At 62.6% G+C, this 15,123-nt stretch overlaps 1 protein-coding gene and 1 long non-coding RNA gene across 4 annotated transcripts; one reads left to right on the forward strand and one right to left on the reverse strand.

Moving 5' to 3' along the window:
- Positions 1-1,812: 1,812 nt before the first annotated feature.
- Positions 1,813-11,484, reverse strand: CLCF1 (cardiotrophin like cytokine factor 1). Of its 2 annotated transcripts, none has more exons than XM_028517674.2 (3): positions 10,960-11,484; positions 4,680-4,846; positions 1,813-2,829 (listed from the first exon to the last, which is right to left on the reverse strand). In XM_028517674.2, the coding sequence occupies exons 1-3, from the start codon at positions 10,973-10,975 to the stop codon at positions 2,335-2,337; spliced, it is 678 nt and encodes a 225-aa protein (XP_028373475.1). In that variant the 5' UTR covers positions 10,976-11,484; the 3' UTR covers positions 1,813-2,334. The 2 variants fall into 2 exon arrangements, with proteins under 2 accessions (XP_028373475.1, XP_035885655.1); XM_036029762.1 differs by lacking the exon at positions 10,960-11,484 and adding an exon at positions 10,286-10,383.
- On the forward strand, positions 10,025-12,293 carry LOC118501395. 2 transcript variants are annotated; one of them, XR_004904048.1, is made up of 2 exons: positions 10,025-10,146; positions 11,821-12,293. It is a non-coding gene; the product is annotated as an uncharacterized LOC118501395 (long non-coding RNA). The 2 variants fall into 2 exon arrangements; XR_004904047.1 differs by lacking the exon at positions 10,025-10,146 and adding an exon at positions 10,376-10,718.
- The last annotated feature ends 2,830 nt before the right edge of the window (positions 12,294-15,123 follow it).

Genomic DNA, 15,123 nt, shown 5'->3' on the forward strand with positions numbered 1-15,123 from the left:
CCCCGCCTGGTGGCTTGCGTGTGACAGGCTGCTGCTCATCCGCCCCCGCGTGGAGACGGCACAGGTGCCCTCTCCTCCTGTCTTGTTCGGCAGGAGGCAGGGCCGTGCCTGGGCAGATGCCTCCGCCTGAAGAGTCTGGACCCCGCAGGGTGGGCATGTTCCCTCCGACTTGGGCCGGGTGACTCAGGGACATTCAGCAGAGCCTGGCTCGCCCCGCCCACGAGCAAGTCCGATGGCTCCCGCACCTGCATTCCGGCCTCTCCCTTTTCCAGTGGTTCGTGTGGGGGCCTCCCAGTGCACGCCGCACGCGCGTGCTTTTGTTACCGTTCCGGGTAAGCTGGGCTTCTCCTCCCGGGTGGGTCAGCGGCTCCCCGTAAGGGCCGGGGCCAAGTTAGATGCGGACTTCTCTTTATCTTTTCTGCACCGGTTGGCCTAGTAATGGGCAGGTAATGTCTTTAAAATATTTGTCAACCAACTGACATCACCGTCACTTGTTAATCCCTTCGCTTAGAGCGCAGCCCCCACGAGGCCCCTGTACAATATCCACGTATTACCTGGGAGCACTAGCCCGTTGAGTGACCCAGCGGCTCTTCTGTAGGGTGCCATGACGTGCCGTATGCCCCAAGTAGCGTTTCCTCATCGCTGCTGCTGCAGCCAAGCATCTTAACTTTATTCTGTCTCGCCCTTCCCAACATCTTATAAGGGTACTTAAAATGCCCGTTTTACAGGAGGAGAAACTGTAGAATGGAGAGCTTTAAACAGTTTGTCCGAGGTCACGCTGCTCATAGAACATGAAACTGGAACGTGAGTCCAGGCCGCCCCTTCCTTGCACAGCGCCCGTCCCATCACTTGAGCTCCAGTAGGAGTCTCTGTCCTTCCCACGGATCTGTGGTCCTGCGTCTGAGAGAGGGGAGTGGTCACAGCCGAGAATCACACCACGGCTGTGGTCTGTCGCCTTCCCTAGGAGAGGAGGGGCGTGGAGAAGGTGAGGGCACTGCTGAGGAGGGGCCCGGAGGCAGCCCTGGGGGCAGGCTCTGGGGAAACTGAGGGCTGAGAGTGTGGGCTGGCCGCCTGGAGAGAGCACCAGGGGGGCAGATGCGGCACTCTGCAGAGGGTCGGCCCTAGGAGAGCATGAACGTGCTCCAGAGAGGTGGGGCCCACCAAGCCGAGGCCGGAAGACAGGAGATCGGCAACAGACAAGACGGCGTCTGGGAGGACTCGAGGGCCCTGGCACTGATGGAGAGCGCCGGGCTGAAGTCTGCTGGGCGCGCATCTCCCCGACAAAGTGGAAGAGCCCCTTCCCCAAGCCCTGGGCGTCTCCTGGGCTAGCCTTTGGATCCCCAAGCCCTCCCAGCAGGCATGGGGGCCAGGAGGAGGAGCAGAGCCAAGCAAAGAGATGCTTCCGGGGCAAGCTTTTTATTTGTTAATACAAGAATAGAAATTCTGCAATAAATATAATCTAATAAATAACATCTCCAAATAAATAAATATTAATACAACAAACAGAGTCATGAGTGGTTGGGGCTGGGGTGCAGGGCCTGGGGGAGACGCCCCCGCACCCCCAAAATGCTACTGCAATGTAAACTTTCAGGAAATCCTGTGGCTGTGGCTATGATTGCCCTCCCCAGGCTGGGCAACCCACAGATACCCTGGAAAAGGGGGTGGAGAGGAGGCACCGCGATGCTGGCAAGAAAATCCCAGACAAAGTCCTTCGGGTGCCACCCTGTGCCTTGGTGACCCCTGGGTTCAGCCTGCCCCTGCCCCTCTGCTCTCAGCATTACCTCTGTTGCAGACCCCACCTCTCCCATCTCGAATCCCGTCTCTTCCTGTTCAGACTCGCCACTGTGTTCGTTTCCCGAATTGAGTGTGTAGAGTTCATTGGGGGTAGGGGAGCAACACCCATCTGAGGAGAGTGGGGCAGCAACGGGCTTCGCCCGCAAGGCACGTGCTGTGGCGGCCCCTCCCTGCCCTGCAGGCATGCCTTCTGGGAGTGCCACTGGAGGGGCTCCTGGGCACTGGCAGGCGGTGGGCGGGAAGCAGGAGGCTGGGAGAGCCTTCACACCGACCCGGACCCCCTCGGGCTCCCTTGAGCATTACTTCCTGTAGAAATGGGATGGACGGGGCCTATTGCACCTCTTCCCCAGACCTGCGGAACTTTGGGAAGTGGGGAGGGGATGGTCCTTATTGCACCACACCCTCCTCCAAGTCCGGGAAGGGCCGGAGGCTTACAGCCTCTGTCTCCTGGCTCAACAGGTGTTGGCACACAGGTTTCTCCCTCCCAGAGTGGGAGCAGGGTTGGAGGGGTAGGGAAGAGGAGGTGGTCAAGGTCAAAGATCAGAAGCCATGGGCCTCCAGGTGCAGGGTGACCGCAGCTGCCGGAGGCTGCATCTTCTTCTTGAGCCGGTTGAAGTCCTTGGCTGAGCGCCACAGCCAGGTCTGCAGCTCCTTCAGCAGCCAGAAATCATCCATCTTCTGGAGGAAGTCACTGTGGGCAGGGCCAGGGGCCCAGGCGGGCTCAGCCCCAGGCAGAGGCTGGGGTAGCGGGTAGCCCAGGGCGGCCATGACCCCCGCGATGCTGCCCAGCAGGCCCTGGAGGCTGGTGCAGAAGTGGGCCAGGCTGCGGCGCAGCTCGGCGGCGGCGGCCTGGCGGTTGAGGCCGCGCAAGTGGCACAGAAGGTGGCTGTAGGCCTCGTAGTTCTGGGTCAGCCGCAGTTTGTCATTGAGGCTTCGCCACACTTCCAAGTTGACGGTGGCCCTGGGCAGAGTCTCTGCCCCCAGCCGAGGTGGGTTGAAGTCAGGCTCGTTGAAAGGGGGGCCCAGGTAGTTCAGCTGTGGAAAGGAGAGGGCGATGGGGAAGGAGGAGGGCGAAGCAGCCAGCTTGCTGCCTCCAGGAGATACCTGTCCCCTAAGTTCTACTTCCTGTGTCCCCTGACACTGGCCCCGTCTCTACACCGGGCCTCTCTGTTCACAGGCCAACCCTAAGTTTCTCCGTGAATGGCATTTGCGTGGAGGTGACTGTTGAAACAATGGAGGCAACAAACTCTCCTGTGGAGGGTGTGGAATGGGGAAAAGTGGGCTGCAGAGACTCAGGGAGAGCTCACCGACTGGCTGGGTGTGCAAGCCTCCAGAGAGCACCCCCCCACCAGAGAGGCAGGGCAGAAGAGGAAGAGGAGCCATGGGGACCCAGGAGGCCAGGCTGCAGAGCAGAAGGTGGACCGGGAGAACGCAGAGCCAAGAGGAGGAGTTCGAGAAGGCAGCAGTGCCCGACAGCGCGGCTGTAAAACAGAGAGCAGGGAGAATGAGCCTTAGGAAGTGCTGCTGGGTTTGGCAAGAAGGGGGTGCCTGACAACCTTGGAGAGAACTGTTTCAGTGGCCTGGAAGCCAGATTGCAGGGGGTTAAAGAGTGAGTGGGTGGAGAGGAAGTGGAGGCAGAGGGTGTAGACCACTCCTTCGAGAAATTTGGCAGGGGAAGCCAGGAGAGAAAAAGGGTCGGGAACCGGAGGGGGTAGCGGAGTCAAGCAAAGGGTTTCTGGACAGGAAAAGCAGGTCAAAAGGCAGAGGGGCCTGTGGGCATCGGAGTTCCACCGGCCTCTTGACAGGCCCAGTCCCGGCAGCTGAAGGGCTGTGGACAGAAGGTACACACCAACCCCCAAGGAAGGGCTCGGCCCGTAGGAGCAGGGCTGCAGTAAGAAGAAACTGAGGCAGTCTTAAGGTTCGGGCTGGAGGAAGGGTATGGAAGTCAGCCTAGGGGAGAGGACGGAGCCCTGCCAATCCCCGGGGAGAAGCCTGGGGCCCAGGGAAAGGGCCGAGGGAGACGGTGCGGCGGGGAGAGGAAGGGAGAAGAGAGGGGCGAGGCTTGGGATAGGCAAGGGCCCAGGGGGAGGTTCACACGCTGACAAGCACAGAGACAAACTAATTTCCTCGGTGTATCCTGGGGCTGGAGCCAGCTCCCCCGCCACCCTCCTCCCCTTTCTTTCCCTGGCTTCGGAGTAGGGTCTGGGATGTGGAAGAGGAACACGGGAAGAGGGGGCCCGTTCCCCATGGTCCTTGCTAACTCTGACCCTCCTTCCTCCTCCCCTGGGTGCTCTGACCACCTCTGGACTGCCCCCAGACTCTCACGGCAGAACTTCAGTGCACACCCTGAGCCCCCTGCCACTGCTGGCCTGGGCTCCCTGCAGCGCCCTCTCCTCAAGCCCCCCCTTAGGAGGCCCAGTCAGGACGGGAGAGGCAGACAGAAGGGAGGCCCACGGGTCCAGAGCAGCAGGGCCCCAGGTCTGGGGCAGAGGCGAGCTGGAACACAGGCATGGGAGGTGGGGCCCCTCCATCCCCACCCAGCCCCACCCGTGCAAGAGACACCACAACACGGTGTAAACAGAGGAGACTTCCCCGGCCCCCAGGGGGAGGCGGGCGGCTGGGCAGTCAGCCAGTGGGGCAATGGGCCAAGGCGGGTGCGAGGCCTGCCCACATGCCTAGTCCTGGGGCCTGGGGTGGGGAGGAGGGGGTACCCTAGAGGGAAGGGCAAGAGATAGGCCAGACACAGAGACTGTTTAGAGCCAAAGGTCCCTTCCTCATCACCCTACATTCATCAGGACCCCTCCGCCACTCTGTCTCTCTTCCCCCAACTCCTCCTCTCATTTGTCACCCAATTCCTAGACCCCTAGGTTGCCCTAGATACTCACGTAGGTCCCAGCCAAGGTGCGGAGTTGGTGCTCCAGGTATCGGGTGAGGTCATAGGTTTTCTGGATGGAGGGACCAGGCCCTGGGTCCCCTGTGCGATTGAGGGCTGGCACTGCAGGGAGGTGCCAGAGCACGGTGCACAGGCAAGCTATTATCCCCCACGAGTCCCCTGTGGACAGGACGGGCGAGAAGCATGAGGGCGGGTCTGGCCTTTTAGAGGAAGCAGCTGGCAGCCCCTCAGGTGTCTGTCCTCACCTTGGGGTGGGAGGGAGGGGTGAGGGTGGGACGCCAGATGGGAGGCAGGGGGGATGGAGGAGAGGAGCATTCCTGGCCTGAGAAAGTGCGTGTGTGTAGAGGCATGTATGTTACACATGTTATGCCAGCAGATACTGGAGAGTATACTTGTGGGTCAGCTAATACTTGCTGTATGTGTGCCAACACGTAGGTGTGTGTAAAAGGAGGGCCAGGCCTCGGAACACAGATCATCAGCATTCCCGAGTTCCAGGTGTACCTCAGCCTCCTCTCCCAGCGTCCCACTGCAGCTTGGGGGAGCCAAGGGGCGGGAAACAGCACATGTCAGGGCTGCCAGCTGCGAGCAGTCAGCCCTGGGAGGGATGCGGCAGAGAGGCTCCCTCCTGAGAGCAAGCAAACGAGTCCTAGTCAAGCGATAGGAGGCAAGGTAGAGGGTCAGACCGCCGGGCTGAGGCCGAAGGACACAGGGCTGGCTCACGGGGTCAGCGGCGTGGGAACATTCTAGGATATCACCCCTGGTGTGGAAGGGTGGGATGGGAGAGAACGTTCGCTCTCAGACACGGGCTGCAGTGTGGGGGTCTGCCCCATTCTTATCTGGGGCTTTAGGAGAAGTTTGACCTGCAAGAGGCTTTCAGTCAGCCTGCAGGGGAGAGAGAGAGGGAGGGAGAGATGGAAGGAAGAAGGGAGAGACAGGGGAGGAAGGAGAGAGAGTGATGTACTCAACGAACTGGGCTTGTCAGCTGACGGTGCTGCAGAGTTTGGGCATCCCGCGATGCCGGAGGCCAGGGGTCAGTGCCGTGAGAACAGACACAGGCAGTTGGGAAACAGGGTTTTCCCAGCTTTTAGGTGATATCCAAGGTCAAGAGCACTTGGCCAGGATTCAGTAGGCATTGGGGCTGGGTAAAGGCCATTGGAATCAGGATGGGGTAAGGCTGTGACTGGCGTTGGGCATAGGTTAGCTTTAAGGACTGGGTTACTTTTCAAGTTCCAGGTTAATTTCTTGGGATTTGGCTGAGTGAGTGTGGTTGAGGTTTGGGTCCAGCTGGGGGATGTGGTTAGGTTTGGGCAGGCAGAGGGCTGGCTGGGACAAAGGTTTGCGAATGTGTTGATTCGGATTTCAGATGGGGTGGTGCGTGCCATGCCTTATAAGTAGGCTGGTTTGGATTTTGAGCTTGGATAGGTGTGAGATCACGAGTGGTTTTTTTCTTCTAACTTAAGTTATATTTAATTTTTTAAATTTATTGACAAGAGAGAGAGAAAGAGAGATCAGTTTGTTGTTCCACCTATTTATACATTCATTGGTTGATTCTTGCACGTGCCGTGACCTGGGATCAAACCCACAACCTTGGCTTATCAGGCAATGCTCTAACCCACTGAGCTCCTGGGCCAGGGCCTCTAATTTATATTTTATACTTTCAGGTTTTCTGCAATGACATATGTTGTTTTGATAGAAATAATTTGGATATGGGTTGGACAGTTTAACTGTACTTAGAGTTAAGATAGGTTCGGAGTTAAGACTAGGTTACATACACAGTTATAATGCTGGATCGGGGTTTTAGAGAGGGTCAAACTTGGAAGGATTCGGGATTCAAATTGCACAGAATGTCTCTCACAGAGTGTCGGGCTCAGCTGGGGACTTCTGAAGTGGTCGGTCTCGACTCTTTCGGATGCCCCACTGGCTGGCTTTCCTGACGGAGCATGGGAGTAGGGGTTCTGCTGGTCTCGGGAACCCTGCCCCCTTGGGTGACAGGCTCGTGGTCTGAGAGGAGTGTGCGCACGCACCCACACGCATGCGTGTTTTAGCACAGAGCGTAGCGTCAGGCACATAGCTGCCCCCTGGGGGGACAGTCTCCCCTTTTCCTCTTCCCCATGTGCAGCCTACACCTTCCCTTCTGAACATTCCTCTCCTTGTTCTTTCTTTCCATCTGAGCTCTTGCTGACTCCCTGAGTTCCTTTCTAGCTCCTGTCCTTCACATCCCAAGGCAACTCCAGGCCCTTCTCCTCTGCACGAAGCCTTGGGCTACCCTTAGCCTGCGTATCGGACAGAGTCACCCCCAGGTTTCTACTTGGGGGCGGGCCGGTCAGCTCTGGAGGCTGGAGACCTGCTGAGGTGGCTAGCGGCATCACAGGCAAGCGGTCGATTCAGGCTGGAGTCTGGCAGTTAGAGACGATGCCAAGGGTCCTGGCTGAAGCGGGAACCGCGGAGCTGGGCCTGCCCCCTTACCCCGCCCTGCTTGGGGCAGCCCTGCTAGACAGGAGTCCTGGGACAGGGCTCTGCGTGTCCCACGACCAGGGAGGGGGCAGTCAGGAGCCCCACTGCGGCCCTGTTTTCTCCCTCCCCTCCTGGGCCCTGTGGGACATCCCTGGGGAGCACCGGCTCCCCACACAGGGACAGCAGGGGAAGAGGGGGAGAAGCTTTTGGATAAACAAGAGCTAAGTCATCTGGGCAGAAAAACGGCTCATGAAATTAACCAGACGAGGCCGGTGTTTCCAGGAATATTTCAGTTCTGAGGTAACTGTCACTGCAGGCTGGGGGGGGGGGGCAGGGGAGAGAGCAGAAGGATCCAACTGACCGGCCCATGGAGAGAACCAGAGAGAGGGAAGGAGTCTCAGAAATCCAGAGGGAGAAGAGGCTAGGAGAGGAGGAAAGGGGACTGGACAGGGCTCTCTCCTTGGTTGTGGCAGCTTCCACTCTGGGTGAAATGTTCCCACATCTCAGGCAGCAAAACGGAAAGCATCCCTGGCAGAGAGCACCTGTGGCTTAGCTGTAACAGTGAGCAGCCTGCCGGTGTCCCCAGGACAGTGCCGTGGGCATCCTGGAGCCCTCGTCCACCCCTCTCCTCTCCAGGCTCAGGGTGTGCAGGTGGACCTGGCCACTGCGGGCTGTGTCCTGGGCCCCCTCTCCAGTCCTGGCTCCCACCCAGCCCCCGTCCCAGCTCTGCCTCTGGCTGCTGCCCACTGATTGTTTACATCCCGTCTTCCCCTGTGTTTATAAATCCGGCTGAGCACGTGAGGAGCTAATGAGTGCAGCTCACGTTTCCTGCTACAGCCCCCTCACCCCCCATCCTGGCCCCCCGCCTGGGCCGGCCCCTAATTCCATCCAGATCCCTGGGCCCTGGTTCCCAGGGCCCCTCTCGTGAACACTCCCGCACGCACGTGTGTGCACATGCACACACACTCAGCCCACGCAAGTGCATGGGCACCCTGACACGCCGCACAGGCAGACACACCGTGTGTGGATGCCTTCAGCCAGCTGCCCCTCAGTCCCTAGCCTCTATCCCCCAGGCTGACCTCATTCAGGGAGGGAGGGGGCTCAGCGGTACAGATGTGGCAGGAAGGGCAGCGTGGGTAGGACAAGTCGGACCCAGGGAGACTGCCCCTGGGACTGGTGGCTAAGCGCTATCAGCTGAGAGTGTAGGAGCCAGGGAGGCATCAACAAGCTCCAGAAGTGCTGGGCGAAGTGTGGGAGCCAGAAGGAAACGTTCTGCCCTCAGGCCAGACCAGGACCGCGTTCTGGTGCCATTGGAGGGGTCGTTGAGGGGAATTGGGGAGATGAAGCCGTGTAGGGGGGCGGTGTCTACCGGGATGTGAGATCCCGGCAGTGAGACTGTGAGGAAGGGCTTTGGGGGAGCTTCCCAACCTGCCCTCCCAGGGGGAAGCCCACAGAAACAGCAGGACTTGCCTTGTCCTCTGGGCTGCCTGGCCACAGTCCCCTCCTCGGTCCCCTAGCCCTGGGGCTGCTGAGGGGTGGCTTAGCAAGTGGGTGCGCGTGGGCCCCCAGATGCCAGGAGACCTTGCTTTGCCACCCAGCCATCAGGTGACGGGGCTTGCATGAGGGGGGCACTGAAGTTCCCCAGCAGAACTACAGGGACTCTGTCTCTGCCGTCAACAGCCCCTCCCCGCCCTTCTCTTCCACCTGAATGACAGGGGAAACTGAGGCCTGGGGAAGAAGCAGCCAGGCAGGCCAGCTGCCTTGTCCTGTGAAGTCAGTGTGGACACCTGAGCTGGGCTTTCATTGGAGTGAGAGGGTTCTGGACAGTGCTGCCCGAGGACCCTGGGGGTTCTCAGGGAGAGCTGGAGCTGGGGGAGCTGGGCCACCGGCAGAAAGCGAGGCAGGGGGAGAAGTGGGGAAACAATGGGGTAAGTGTGAGCGTGAGTTTCAAAGGGTGTTGTTATCCAAAAGGGAGGGAGGGGCTCGGGAGGACCGCAGGAGCGGGGGTGTGAGCCAGCAGGTGGGATTATGGGGAGGAATGTGAAGTGTCACCAGCCGACTAGCTGGTGTGGCAGGGCGGTGTGCAGAAGGGCGGCTGGGGCGGCAGTGCCGGCTCTGTGGGGCGGGAGAGGGAGCCATGACACCGGTCGGGAGGAGAGACTTCTGGGGCTGCTAGGTGACAGTCGCTGCCATCCCTGCCTGGTGCCCGTTTCGGCTTTGTGGAGTGCGCGGCTCCGGGGCAGCGAGCGTGTCTGAGCCAGTGGTGGGAGGTCTGGTGGGTCAGGGGAGCGCGCCCCCGTGCCCCGCGGGGTGGGGGCGGTGTGTGCTTGGGAGCCCGGGAGGAGTCCGTGGGTTCCCTGAAAGCTCGGAGACGTCCGCCTGGGGCCGGTTCGGAGCGCGCCTGACAGGGCGGCGTGGCCAGTGCCCCCACCCACGGCCTCTCTCCGAGGCTCGGAGGGCTCCTGCCCAGGCGACCGCCAGCCTCCTCTCTGCTCCCGGCAGCCCCCTCCTGCCCTAAGGGGGAGGGCCAGGCCGGGCTCAAGGACACTGGGACGGGGTCCTCTGGGATTGGGGGTCCCTGGGGAGGGCTCCTGGAGCGCCTTGTGCAGTTGCTGGGAAGGAAGATGGGGAGAGCAGAGATTAGGGGGCTCTGAGAGGCTCGGGGACGTGGGGTTTCCCTCGAGGGGCTCAGCCCGGGAACTGGGCGGCGGCGGCCGCTTGCTGCCCCCCCCCCCCCACTCGGCGGTGACCTCTCGCTCCCGGCCCCCTCCCTGCGGCGGCGGCGGCGGCGGCGCCGCCTTCCCCTTGTGTGGCCCCGGCGCCCCCGGCCCCGCCCCCGGCCCGCTCCCGCCCGGTCGCTCCCTTCCCGTCGGCGGGGGCGGGGGCGGGGTCCGGGGCGCCGGGCTCTGCCGGGCCGCTGCCCCTTCCCGCGCATCAACTCCCCGCCGGGTCGCCCGCCCTCGCGCGGGCCGCCAGCGCCGAGCGGCCGGTGCCGCCGCTCCCCGGTGGGTGACGGACTTTTCCCTGCCCGGTCAGGCCGGGCGGCGCCCGCGCCCCCCACCCCCCCGCACTAATCACTCCCAGGCCACCGCGGGCCGAGCGGAGGGCCAGTGGCCGCCGCCCGCCCCGCCGCCCGGCCCCTACCTGCCGCCGGCTCCCGGGCCGCGGGCAGCATGGTGGGCTCCGGCCGCGCGGGCGCAGCCAGGAAGCCGCGAGTCCCGCCCGCGGCCCGGCCCGGCCCAGCCAGGCTCGGCTCTGCCCTCCGCCTCCTCTCCCCTCTCGCCCGCCCTGCTTCCCGCCCTCTCCTCCCGCCGGGCCGGGGAGGGAGAGCGGCGCGGCCCGAGGTGTCGGCCTCCCCTCGCCTCCCGCTGGCCCGGCCCCGGGCTCCCCTCTGCCTCCCTCCCTTCCTCCCGCCCCCCTCTTCCTCTCCCGGCCCCCACCTCCCCGCGCTCCGCGTCTTCCTCCCGCAGCCCCGCTCCCGCCTCGGACTCGCTCTCCTCGACTTGTGCGCGGGGATCTGTCCGTCGGGATCGGCGGGACCCCGCCTCGCTGGGGCTCCAGGTGGCCGGCTCCCCAGGTCTGCGGGTCGCCGGGACTACCCGCCGCGCTCCCTGCGACCTCCTGGCCCCGCCGAGCGGACTCCAGGAATGCGGTCCCCGCCGGGCCGCTCTCGAGGGCGCCCAGCCGTACCTCCCCCGGCCCGAGCCTTGCTGGCGGTGCAGCTCCGGGCTCCTCGGCTCCGGGCTCCCGGGGGAAGGACGGAACCGGATCTCGAGGCTGCTGGGCGGGGGCCGGGGCCTCGGACGCCCGGCTCCTACCTGCTCGGAGGTCCATGGGGCCGGGGGCCGGGCCGGCCGGGCGAGGCTGCTCTCCCGGAGGCTGGCGGAGTGGGAGGGCGAGCCGCGGCTCCGGCGAAGCTTTAATAATCCCATCCGCCAGGCCCACTCGCAGGTTTTTTTCGCTCGGTTTCGGATTTTTTTTTTTTTTTCAGTGTGGGACATTCTGCAAACTTTTTTTTTTTTTTCTGACGTGTAAAGCTGTAACCACAAATTGTAGCGGCCCTCCCTGGGGTGGGGGGAGGAGGGAAGGGAGGGCTTCTGGGGCTCCTTTCCCTCCCACTACACCGAGGGGGGGTGAGGTGAGGCGAGGCTGCGGTGGTACCACCCTGGGCCTCCTGGGGGAGGAGGTGGGGAGGGCATCAGTCCGTCTGCAAACTCCGAGAGCTCCGGGAGGGAGCGGCCCGCTCCTTTTCCTCCCCCTCGGTGTCGGCCTAGGGCGCTGCTCCCTGCCCCGCGTGGGTCCGGCTCCCACCCTACCTCTGCCTTCTCATCTCTAACCCCCCACGCCACACACACACAGACACACACACCCAGTAAATGCAATGACACATTCTCCCAAATGCCAGCGAGTTGGCCTCCAAGCGAGTGATGGTGTTTTTCCTGCTGCCCTTTGTCTGGGCTGACCGCCCCCCTTGCCTATTGTCCCGAGGCCTGTCCCATTTCCAAAAGCTGGGGCTCAGTGAGGCGCTGGCCGGGGCAGGTGACTAACCGGTTCACAATGCCCCCAGCGGGGGAGGACCAGGGCACCACAGGCCCACCGCCCGGCTGGGAGGAAAGCGGAGGGCACTTGGCTGAGGGCTCGTCCCTCAAGTTCACGAGGTTCTTCATTCTTCTTCCCAGTGGCCAGGGGAGTGCACATGGGTGGGGGATTTGTAATTCATTAATCAGCACGAGGCACCCGGACCAGTTTCCACACCAGGACTTCGGGGGTGACTCATCAAGAATGCTCCAGTTCAACCGACGGAGAGACCCCGTTTGTGAAACGCTTCCCCATAAAGACATTTGGCTTCCTCCCGCCTGTAGGGTTCAGGTTGTTGGCTCTCCCCGGCGCTGGGGTAGGGGTGCTCCGCCTGTGGTGTGACCTCCCTCCCCTCCCTCCCCTCCCTTCCCTCGGGCCTGTGTTGGGACTCGCTGAGGCGGGATTCCCCGGGGGACCCAGGAGCCTAGACCCCCCCTGGAGGGTCCTCCTGCGGCTGCAGAGGGCTGCTAGGAAGCGTGCAGGGAAACAGCTTCCACCTGGGGTCGTGCCGTCATTCCATCTGCACTGCCCGGAGCTCTACAAGCAGACCAGCAATAAAACCATTTGGTAATGAGCTGCTTTTGTTGTTGTTTATTTGTTGTGTCAGGGGACAGAGGCGACGGTGGGCCGGACCTGGAAGGTGACTCCTCTCTCTGGGACAGCGTCGCAGCCCCCGTGCCCCTCGCTGCCCTGGTGCCCCCAGAGGAAGGCAGCCGCCCGCCAGCCCGGCCCCGGCCCCTCCGGGCTGCAGGTCAGAGCAGGCAGCCCGGCTCCCAGGACAGCCCTTCCCTGCGCTGCACTTTGAGAACCGGGGTGGGGGAGAAGTTTGTTTTCAATTACCTCACTGGAGTGGGACAGACTTTGTTGTTTTTTCCCCTCTTCTTTTTTTCTTTTTTTTTGTTCCCTAAACAAGAAAAAGAACTGGGGAAGGGGCGCTGGCCTGAGGCTGGGGGCAGGGGACGCCCCGGGACACAAGCAGCAGCTCTGATGGAACCTGCCTCGGAGGGGCCTTTTCGAAAAAGGCCTCCCTCTCCCCCTCACTGCCCCCGCCCCCCCGCAGGCTGAGCGCTGCAGTTTCAATGACATTCTTGGCCGGTGAGCCCAGCCATCTTTGATACCCATGCCAAGGTCAAGAAGGCACATGCCCAGTGGGTGACCAGCACTGAGGCCGGCCGGGAGGTCCCCCGGCAGCCGCCCTGTCAGGGTGGGGAGCCTCGAGGGGGAGGGGAGGGGAGGGGAGGGGAAGCCGCTCAAGTCTCTCCCCCCGGTTTGCAGCCTGCTCCTCGTGGAGAGTGTCTGCACAGACAATGTGGTTTGGATTTGGCTGAGCCCCTCAGCACCTTATAAAGCACCTTGCTGAGTCAGGGAGAAAGCAGCCCCACCGTGGGAGAGGAGGAGGGGGCCAGGAGAGAGAGGGGGAGAGGGGAGCTGAAGGAGGAGGGTGGAGGCTGAGGGAAGAAGAGGGGAGAAGGGACAGGGCAGGAAAGAGGAGACACAAAGGCAAATAAATGGGTGGGAGTGGGAAGGAGGGGAGGAGGCAGGAGCCCGGGGAGGAAGAGGAGCAGACTCTGCAGTTGGGGGAAGCTTCCCATGTCGCCCCCCCTCCCCGCCCGAGCGTTTACCTCAGAGTCTAGAAAGCATTGGTTTGCAGGTCTGCAGGGACCGAGGGCTGCAACTCTAAAATGAGGACCAGGCCAGGTGGGTGCAGGGGCAGCTGGCTTTACAGACCGCCCTGGGCTTGATGCTGTGACCCCACAAGCTGGGGAAGTTGTGTTTTGTCCTGCCTCTTGTCTGGACTTGTGTCCCTGCCCTCTCCCCTCACGGGGAGGTGAGGGGCCTTCTCCCTTCCCCCTCTCCCCTCCTGCCAAAGGGAAAATCAACTCCATCTCCGAGCTGCCTGTGCCCCTCTGCCATGTCTGGGCAAAGGCAGCAGGCTAGGAGCTGCCAATTGGGCTGGGGTGGGGGCTGGAGTAAAGGCTGTGCCTGTATCCTGCCAGATCCCAAGTGGGAGTGGGCTGCTGGGATGCGGGGGAGGGAGAGAGGAGAGGCAGACTGGGGGACACCTACAGGGTTTCAGTGGGTGGCAGGGTGCAGGTGGCTGCCCTATCGTGTCCAGCTGGGGACCTCGGGACGGTTCCCGCTCCCCTGCGGCCCTTCCTGCCGGAGCAATTTGTGACTGCTGGTGGGGCAGGGCAGAGGCTAGAGGAGACACCCCCCCCAAGCCCAGCCCCAGATCCTTGGTGTGTCCTTCGGGCCTTTCCTGAGCCCCTGCTGGGTGCTGGGTGCTGGGTGCTGTGAGGGATGGAGAAGGGAGGAACACCCACTCCTGCCTTTGAGAATTTCATTCAACCACCTGAGGTCGGAGGATGGGGGGAGGTAGAGCTTCAGGCTAGAAATGTGGTTGGGTGGCTCAGGGACACGCTAGGTTCCCACCCCTCCCTCCCGTTGCCTCCCCATAACTGGTCCCCCCAAGGAAGGCTCTCTAGATGCCCCAACGACACCGCGTCCCAGGCAGCCGAAGAACTGGCCCTGGACGGGCCCTGGACCCTGGGTGTCTTGGACTCCTGAACCCAGGAGGCTTCTGGTCTGACCCCTTCCCGGTGGGCGGGCAGCCGTGTGGTGGGGAGAAGCCTGAAGAGGTGAGCACAGATAGCCACGAATGTATTCATTTGTTCACCAAACATTGCCCGAGTCCCCACTCCATGCCCCGTGCCAGGGACACAGAGGGGAGCCCTCCAGGGCTGTGGGGTCGGGGGGAGGCTGCCCCGAGTGCAGGCGGGAGAGACAGGCCGGCCCGGGCGACTCTGCCAGCGCTGCCGCCACGCCCGGCCGCCTGCTGACACGCTCCTGCTTCGGGCTTCCAACTAAGGCTTTAAGTGGACAGTTTCACCTCATTCCTACCACAACCCTCTACAACGGGAACTGTCACTTCCCCTTTCACATAGGTAGGAGGACCCCGAGGCTCGGCAAGGTGAAGAAGTCACCTGTCCAAGGTCATGCAGGTAGGAGAACCAGGACCGGAGCCCAGGACTGTCCGCCTTCAGCGCCATGCCCTGTCGTTACACCCGCAGGTGCGGGCTGGGAGGGGCTCCAGGGCAGGGGGACTCTGGAGAGGACAGGAGGCCGGGTGCTGAGAGCGGCTCCAGAAACAGGGGGCCTTGCCCGGCGCCCAGCTGCGCGGTCGGTCTCTAACCGGGCCCTGCCTGGTGTCCTCGGGACGCTGAGGTGTTTTGCCTGAAGCACAGACCTGGGCCCTCCTGACCAGCACCCCCACCAGTGACGCTGGGCTGCCGCCCCACATCACCCTCCTGGGTCAGCGCGAGGCACCCCCCCAGGACAGCGTTGGCCCCTCCCGCTGCAGGAACTGTAGGTTCCAGGAGCATCGAGATGAAGCTGGGAGGTAG

Source organism: Phyllostomus discolor, chromosome 6 (genome assembly GCF_004126475.2).
Source record: "Phyllostomus discolor isolate MPI-MPIP mPhyDis1 chromosome 6, mPhyDis1.pri.v3, whole genome shotgun sequence".
Lineage (NCBI taxonomy): Eukaryota > Metazoa > Chordata > Mammalia > Chiroptera > Phyllostomidae > Phyllostomus > Phyllostomus discolor.